The 9,430-nt window shown below is 31.9% G+C and overlaps 2 protein-coding genes across 2 annotated transcripts; both read right to left on the bottom strand.

Annotated features, from left to right (window-relative positions):
• Window positions 1-770: 770 nt before the first annotated feature.
• On the bottom strand, window positions 771-4,369 carry LOC123294976 (zinc finger protein 525-like). The gene is made up of 3 exons (XM_044876166.1): window positions 3,851-4,369; window positions 2,465-2,998; window positions 771-875 (listed from the first exon to the last, which is right to left on the bottom strand). The coding sequence occupies exons 1-3, from the start codon at window positions 4,367-4,369 to the stop codon at window positions 771-773; spliced, it is 1,158 nt and encodes a 385-aa protein (XP_044732101.1).
• A 508-nt stretch (window positions 4,370-4,877) lies between these two features.
• Window positions 4,878-8,928, bottom strand: LOC123295118 (argininosuccinate lyase). Its single transcript, XM_044876342.1, has 8 exons — window positions 8,767-8,928; window positions 7,564-7,971; window positions 7,285-7,385; window positions 6,916-7,109; window positions 6,373-6,572; window positions 5,566-5,709; window positions 5,200-5,387; window positions 4,878-5,102 (listed from the first exon to the last, which is right to left on the bottom strand). Exons 1-8 carry the CDS (start codon window positions 8,776-8,778, stop codon window positions 4,955-4,957), a joined length of 1,395 nt encoding a protein of 464 aa, XP_044732277.1. The 5' UTR covers window positions 8,779-8,928; the 3' UTR covers window positions 4,878-4,954.
• Between the last annotated feature and the right edge of the window lie 502 nt (window positions 8,929-9,430).

Here is a 9,430-nt window from a genome sequence, read left to right as displayed (position 1 = left end):
AACAGCCCGTTCCATGGTAATACTTGGCAAGTAATTACTGGAATATGACAAAAAAGGTGTAAAGACAAGCTATGCCAAACTACAGAACCAACTTAAAAGTACCAACACCGGAAAATCATCAAAGTATAAATACATACTGACCGATAAAACACTACAACTGATGCAAGAAAGAAAATGTCTATTCGATAGCAAAATAAAGAAATAGAATATTCAAATGATTACCAAGCTAAATAAGAAAATCAAGGAAGGCATCATGAAAGATAGAAAAACCACGAGGTTACAAAAACTAGAAAAACATGAAAAATAAACACTGTAATATCACAAATCTAAAAGAAATAAATAAAATAGCTACAAAATTCTACCATAATCTATACTCCAACCAAGAAAACACCAATCAGAGAAATTATGAAACCCTTAGACCTAACCCATACCCATCACACTCGAAACTTGAAATCTTATTCAGTGAAGTCAGAAAAGCAATACTAAACCAAAAATCAGATAAAGCACCATACCCTGACAAAATTACAAATGAGTTGCTAAAAGTAACACTAGAAGAGCTGGCTCCTATTCTGATTAAAATCTTTAACAATGTTATAACTACAGGAATCATACCTAAGCAGTGGGAAACATCTAATATATTCCTAACATACAAAATAGGGCCAAAAGAAGATATAGGAAATTATTACCAAACTAGACGAAAACCAACCAATAGAACAGGTGAGCTTTAGAAAAAAACCTTTCCCACGGTGGACCATATACATACTATGAAACTATTTATAGAAAAATGCAACGTTTATAATAAGCATCTGTATATGGCCTTCATCGACTACACCAAGACCTTCGACAACATTACCCATAAGGCTATATGGGAAAGTCTAGAAAATCGAGGAATCCCCACACAATACATAATATGACAAAATGACCATCAAATCTATTTACTCTAACACTAAAGCTAGAATACAGCCAGAAAGTTTAGGGGAGACCTCCAATATAAATAGAGTTCTCAGGCAAGGAGATCAACTAGTCGCCAAGCTTTTCTCTGCAGTATGGGAGAATATATTCCGAAAGATGGAATAGAACCAACCTAGTTTAAACATAGATGGGCGAAGACTAAATTACCTCTTTGCAGAGAACTAAACAGGGAAAGCGAGAAAGTAGAGCTGTCTATGAATATCACTAAGACCAAACTTCTGACAAACTCTGATAGCCGAGTTATATCAATAAACAACGAACCTTTCAAATACGTGGAAGAGTACATATACCTAGGACAGATCATCTCGTTCAAGGATCAGACGGACAAGGAAATCGAAAGGCGAATAGCAAACGAAGGAAAAAATACCGGTCACTCAAAGAAATCATGAAGACCAACGACCTTAGCATCGGTACAAAACGGAAAGTCTACAACACTTGCATTCTACCTTCGTCGCATACGTCTGTGAAATATGGTCTCTCTCAAAACACCACCGACATAAGCTGAAATGCTGTCAAAGAACGGTGGAGAGAACCGTTCTTTGACAGCATTGATAGGAGATAGAGAATGATAGGCATCAAGAAACAAGACAGAAAACGAAACACCTTTATAAGAGCCAAGACAAGAGTTAAGAGTGTACTTACGAAGATAGACCAACTAAAATGGCAACTATGAGATGAGCAGGCAACTATGTTCGTTTAAACATAGATGGACAGGCCACTTGTTCGCAGAAAGGAAACATTTACAAAAGGAAAATGTGAAAGTTATTATGGATGAGAAATTGAATAAGTTGAAACGAATGTACGACCTTGATATGACTTTGATTATTAATAGAGAATTCACGTTAAAACATGCTCCCAAAATTCATTCCGAAAACAAATTCTGGAGTAAGTTACTCTAAAGCCCTCTCTGGAATTGTTCAATTGTATTGGGCATTTTGAATGCGGAGCACCTTATCTAACAGTTGCTGGTAGAGAGGTGAGAAAAGTGTTTTCCAATTTTCGACTAGGGAGGTATATTTGGGAAAATAAAAGTGAATGGTGAAATAGTGTGTGTGCTGTGTCATGGCATCGAATCGGGGTACCATTTATTAATGGATTTTTAGGGCACAGATGAGAATATGAGGTAAAGAATACATGATTCGAGGTTGAAGAATCCGGATCAAATACTGAATGTGAGGGAACAGGGAGATGTGATAATGATAGGCCCCGATATATAAAAAACATATTACAAAGGAGAAAAGACCGATTGGTATGAGGGTAAATAAAGTGTTTGATCTTTTTTATTTATTTATTTTTTTCTTTCTTTTTTTTTTCTTATTAAGTTTTTTTTGTTTTTCTATATTGTGCTATTTCTTTATTTATATAATTTTTTGTTTTTTCTATGCTTAGTTTCTTAATAAAACACAATTTTATACAAATTACTTCTTTACTTTTTTTTAACTTTATTTCTCGTTTAAAAATTTACATCGACTATTTCTTCTTTAATTAATACATGTTCAATTTTAACAATTTCCTCTGTTATTTCTTCTTTAACTCTTCCATGTTCCATCGTAACAGTTTCAGACTTCAAATTCGACGGTTTTTCTTCAAAATGATTTCGTTTATGTCCAATTAAATGATCTCTTCGACTAAATATTTTATTACAAATTTCACACGAATACGGTTTTTCTCCCGAGTGAATTTGTTTATGCCGAGTTAAATCACCCGATGCATTAAACTTTTTATCACAAATTTCACAAGAAAATGGTTTTTCCCCAGTATGCGTTCGTTTATGAACAACAAAGTTACTATAACTACTAAACTTTTTATCACAATATGAACATGAATAAGGTTTTTCCCCGGTATGAATTCTTTTATGTTTAATTAAATTATGGTTATGACTAAATGTCTTATTACAAACGTCACAAGAAAATGGTTTTTCTCCAGTGTGCGTTCGTTTATGTTTAAGTAAATCGCTTTTCTGTATAAATCTTTTATCACAAACTTCACAAGAATAAGGTTTAATCCCAGTATGAATTAGTTTGTGCTGAATTAAAACATGTTTCAAACCGAATTTAGTATCACAAATTTCACATGAAAACGGTTTTTTTGCATTATGGATTAGTTTATGACGGTTTAAAGCATTTTGTTGAGTAAATTTTTTATCACAAAGTTCACATGAAAATGGTTTTTCCCCAGTATGTGTTCGTTTATGTTGAACTAAAACGCATTTCTGTAAAAATCGTTTATCACAAATTTCACAAGAAAATGGTTTGTCCCCGGTATGAATTCGTTTATGTTTAATTAAATTATCTTTGTAATTAAATGATTTATTACAAATTTCACAAGAAAATGGTTTTTCCCCAGTATGACTTCGCTTATGTCTAATAAAACTACTTCGATCATTAAATTTTTTATCACAAACTTCACAAGTAAACGGTTTTTCCCCGGTATGAATTCTTTCATGTATAATTAACTGTGGCTTTTTAGAAAATAGTTTATCACAAAATTTACATGAATAAGGATTTCCTCCGGTGTGAATTAGTTTATGCACGGTTAACAAATTTTGCGATTTAAATTTTTCATCACAAAGTTCACATGAAAATGATTTTTCTACATTTTGAGTATCACAAACTTCATAAGAAAAACATTTTTCTTCATTATTAATCACTACAGATCTCGTTTCAGAACCCGAGCTAATAGTTTCAGACTTTATATTCAAATCGTCTCCCCGAAAATGATTTCGTTTATGTACATTTAAATTATGTTTTTGACTAAATTTTTTATTACAAATTTCACATGAATAAGGTTTTTCTCCGGTGTGAATTAATTTATGACGAGTTAAATCACTCTGCGAATTAAATTTTTTATCACAAAGTTCACAAGAAAATGGTTTTACCCCAGTATGAATTCGTTTATGAACAACTAAATTGCTATGATTACGAAATTTTTTACCACAAAATTCACATGTTAAAGGTTTTTCACCGGTATGAATTCGTATATGTTGATTTAAACCGTGTTTAAAAGTAAATTTTTTATCACAAGCTTCACACGAATAAGGTTTTTCTCCGGTATGAGTTCTTATATGTTTAGTTAAATTATGTTTCTGAGTAAATGTTTTGTCACAAAAGTCACATGAAAAACATTTCCGTTCAATATTAATCCGATTTTCGGCAGTTTCTTCTTGTATTTCTTCTTTAAGCCGCACATTTTTAAAAGTTTCTCCTGATATTTCCTCTTCAATTAATTCATCTTCCCTTGCAAATGTTTCTTCAGATATTTCTTCTTTAATCCTTACAAACTCAATTGTTTCACTTTTTTCATTAATTTCAGTAATTTTTTGTTCAACATTATTGAATTCTGGTTCAAGTTTAATGTTTTCTATATTAACAAATTGATTATTTAAATTATTTGTCATTTTCTTTCTACATGTAAAATCTATACAAGTTCTCACATGAAACCATTTTGTAACAATTTTTTAGTGTCAACAACATTGGGATGCGTTCAGAGAAACTACATAAAGACATGTTCACTTTAAATAGGGGATATCTATGTACTTTTTTATAATTTTAATTCATTGTTAACACCGTTATAACATAGTAAAAAATATAAATACTGTTTAATTAAAAAAGGCTGTAATTAAGTGTAAAAAATTATTTAAAATAGAGAATAATTTTGAGATGTTTAAACGCAGTCCTTTTGGTGCTCCCTGTTGATGACTACTGTATTAATATCTACGTACCCACGTATGTAGTAATTATAGGATATATCCATGGTAATATCATACAAAATATTAGTAATTAATACCATACAGTATGTTAACAAGTCTGACAAGCCCGTAGAAGTAATAGCATTAAATATAACCTCTTTGGACAAGCCACATACATAAAGCTTGTAATAATAATAATAATAAAACTAATAACTTGTAAAAAAAATACGTAATTTATTCATTTAAGAAGTATAAATTTTTACTCCAAATAAGAAATGGACGACAGTACTGTTTTCAAGAATTATTGATATTGTTACAATATTGCTCTAAAAATTTAATTTGTCGAATTACACTTTGTTTACTAGTTCCTCCAATTACTTTATACTGTTCAACACTGTTTTCATAATTCCAAATATTAAATATGTCAGACTCAAAAATATCACTGTAAACAAAAATCAGTTTGGTATGTTAATAAAATACAGTTCACTCTAAAAAGTTTAAAAATTGAGCTTAATATTTTTTGAATTTTCAATAATAACCTTATTGTCTTGTAATCATTGATGGTAAGTTCCGGCATAGAGATATGTTTCTCTTCGGATAATGATACGACTTGACCAGCTAAATGGTGAGCTTCACGGAATGCTACGCCTTTTCGTACTAAATAGTACGCTACGTCGGTAGCCAACATATCATAACTCAGCGCAGCTTTACAGTTTTTCGGTTTCAACTGAAAATAAATTATTTTACTATTTTTGCAATTAATACTACTTTTTTTCTACCTATCTCATTATTATTAGAGAAACTAGAAAGTGTGTCTCGATAAAGAGACACACAATAAATTTTTAACAATGGTGACTTCGACTTAAAATAACTCGCCCATGTCTGCTGAGTAGATTTCAACATACCTGTAATGTTCTCAATGCTCCGATTGCCACATTTAACATACTGGTTAGTCTGTCATTAGCTTTGAACATATGTTCTTTATCACTTTGTAAATCCTTATTATAAGTGGTAGGTAATCCTTTTATAGTCATCATAAATCCAGTAAGCTATAATGGTTTAGCATTATTAATATCATTCCTTACTTAACCTTCTTAAAAATAGGGCGCCTTATCATAAAACCGTGAAAATACTAGAGATAAAAGCATTAGTATTTTGCCAGACATTAGTCATTTAATTTTTTCAGGCCCACCAAGTAGTCAAATCTACCGTCGCTAACCTTATATTTTATAGCTGCCCTTTTTAAGTATATGCTTAAGTATATAGAGTCTTTGACCCTCGAAATCACGAATTTTGCAATTGCTTATCTCGCGATCTGAATACCTTAAAAATTGCATCTATAAAATCCAAATAAGTGACGGAGGAGTTGGTGACGGTATGGAAAAGTATTATCTCGATTATTATTTTTATCCAGAGTGCCCACACAAGCACGGAATTCGTTAATAAAGTGCCCCACTTTAATAATAATTAATTTATGGCACAAGCAATCCATTTGCAACATAATTCCAATAGTCCAGTTCGTTTGCTGTATTACACTAAGTGTAAGCAGAAAAACATTATTTGACTATTTCAAAGGTTGATAAACAAAACTGTCAACGTTAAGTTATTTGCAGATTAGATGATAAGGGTCTGCTCTATCGAAAAATACTAAGGCCAGACTATTGGAATTAATTAAATATTTTCTGCCACGGAGTCTTGTGCCGTTTTGTTACCTCTCCACATAATGTACCAGATAGGCCTCTAATTAGTTCCAAACTATCTGGGTTATGTTTTTGTGGCATTAAACTGCTCCCAGTCGAAAATGAATCATCAATTGAAACAAATGAAAATTCTTTAGTACTGTAAATGATCAAATCTTCTGCTAATCTACTTAAATGTAAGCCAGTCAATGAACACCAGAATAAAAATTCCACTATTAAAAAAATAAAAATAAAAGTTTTAGTATTTACTGGGTGGAGTTGAAAGGTAGGGAAGTAAAAATAAAAAGGTGGGGGGAAAAAATTATGCAGGGAAATATTTGGAAGAAACTGGAGTCTACAACCTTACATACATTGTGTAGCGAAGAGAGCTCTGAATTCAATTTCTACAGTCAAGTGGTATTCCTCCTTAGTTTCTCCCAGCAAATGCTTAGCACTGTACAAACCCAGACTGTAAATATCAGGAAAGCAGGATCAAGGCAAGGGAATCAAGAGAGTAAGGGGGATATGATGTCATTATATTTGTTTATAGAGTTGGAACGAAAAATTTCTACTTACAAACGAAGTCTCGATCACTAACTGCTTGCATACTATTTTGTGAGACAATATCGAAACCTAATTCTTTTGCTAAATGTATTCGATCAATATTAAATGGATTACCAGCTAATGCACCACTTCCCAGTGGTAAAATATTACATCGTGGTTTCAATGACTTGAGACGATCTAAATCCGCTTTAAAATTCCAAGCATGGCTACAAGAAATTTATTATGATTATATATTTTTTAGATTTTACTACAAATTTTGAAGTGAATTCGCGACTACAAAATACTGAGGTGCCTCTGTTGATCTACCCCTACTGAGGTGCACCTTCAACTGCCATGACAGTGGCACCTACAGTTTCTTGTAATCACAAATCTCTTGTGTACCTTAAGAGCCAATGACTCCAGCGAATAGGTTGAGCTCTTTGTAAATGTGTGTAACCAGGCATTAAAACATCTAACTCAGAAGCAGCTCGCTCTGTAAATACCTTAAAAAAGATAGGAATTGATATATTTAATACGTCGTTTATACAAATTTAAGAGAGAGAGAAAATGAAAAGTTTTTTGTTCTTAGCTTTACTGGCCTCCCCTTTGCATCCCAGAAACCCGACCAAGAGGTTCAAATAGGACGTAGTATAAATTTTAAAATAAAGAAAATTTTGGTACCTGTATTAAGTCCAACATTAAACTTTCTAATTTTTGCATTGCACTTCGTAACCAGAGTTTCATATCAGTGACAACTTGGTCATTGCGACTTCGTCCAACATGCAATTTCATTGCCGGTTTACCAATATGCTCTTTCAATAGACGTTCGTTAACTGTATGAACATCTTCGTCACCATTTTGAAATTCAATCGTATCATTTTCCCATTGTTGCCGTACAGTTTCTAAGCCTACATGTATCGATTGCAATTCATCTTCTGTTAATAAATTGATTTTATATAAAGCATTGGCATATTTTTGACTTCCCAGTATATCTTCTGCGTACATGCGACGATCAATATTCAATGAACAATTTAAGTGTTCTAACAAAGAGGAAGTTTCACTAGTGAAACGTCCACCCCATAACTTATGCTAGAAACAATAATTTATTCAATAACTTGTTACAAATTTAAAGTGGGAAATATCCATATATTCGGATAAAATAATACATCAAATAGCCATTCTTAGGGAGTCCACAATAAAATCTCCGATTTTGATGATTTTTTGTTTGTTTATTATTTAAAATCAGAAATTTTTCAGAAGGGGGAAATAATCTGGGGGGGAGATAGGCAATCTCGCGACTGATATAACGACGTGCGGCCTTAATCGCTAATGATAGAAGTTTGAAATTTAAAAACCACAAAATCATAAATGTTTACCTATTGTTCATAAATAAGGGCTGACTGACCAGACCTGTTCTAACATCTAACTGACTGACAATCATAACTGTTATTTATGTGCAATATCCAATCTGTATAACAATTTTCAGCTTTAGTAAATCTATTTTAGTACCACGTAAAACTTTTTCGGCGGTTTCGAGCAAATATCTGACCCCATTTCTATAGATCGCTTGACTGACCGCAGTATGTGTGTGTACAGAACTACTATAACCAAACCTCAAATGATCAGCTTTAGTAAATTCATCGATTTATTTTGGCCCTGGCTCTTAATTCATTCAATTTGCTATGTAAACTACTGAACTTGATTCTTTCTTTTTCAGATTTGATTAAACGCAGTCGGGTTTTTTTATTTATTATTTATTTTATTATAAAAGCAGCTTTGTTTTGTCGTAAAATATTTCTGAATTTATTGGTGTAAATTATAAGTTCTTCGAGAAAGAGTTGATAATCGAAATAAAGCTTACAATATTAATTTAAAAGTTCTTACCTTCGAGTTCATTATTAAATTGAATACAGTTACAGAATATCAAATCACTAAAACAATAATATCAATATATTTATATAGGATCAATAAACCAGCGAATTGAGAATTATAATCACATGACTGTAAGCAACTGACAATAGACTTTAAAAAAGACAAAAGTTAGTTTAAATCGTGATTCTAGAAATACATATTTACAAAGAATAATGTTATTTTTATAAGAGGTCATAAGTAGCTGATAATAATTAGTGTTCAGTTTTGATAAGTACCTAATTTGTATTTCATTCTTATCTGTAAAAGATTATTAATTCACATGTAATGCTGGTGAAACTTTTCATCCCAATTTGTTTATTAGAAATCAGTGCAAATTAGTCCACAAGAACTTTCAGTTCGAGAATTCCTGTTTTTTTTCTAGAAATATAACCGATTTTAAACATTATTTCATCTATAGAATCGTTCCATTTGAATGACAAGGACCTGAAATCCGCTCCTCTGATTCTAGTCATCTATTTCGCGATCAATTCCGTATGCACAATGACAATTAATCTTCTGGTTTGCAATTTAACTCCTGTGCCGATAGACATCAGTTCTTTATTCTCATGAAAAGGATTACAACCTACGAGCCACAGGTCCAATTTCTCAATGTGGCAATTGTCTCGAAAAATCCGCG

The sequence above is a fragment of the Chrysoperla carnea genome, chromosome 3, assembly GCF_905475395.1.
Source record: "Chrysoperla carnea chromosome 3, inChrCarn1.1, whole genome shotgun sequence".
In the NCBI taxonomy this organism is placed as follows: domain Eukaryota; kingdom Metazoa; phylum Arthropoda; class Insecta; order Neuroptera; family Chrysopidae; genus Chrysoperla; species Chrysoperla carnea.
Note: the sequence above shows the minus strand (reverse complement) of the source record. Positions and strands in the feature narration are given on the sequence as shown.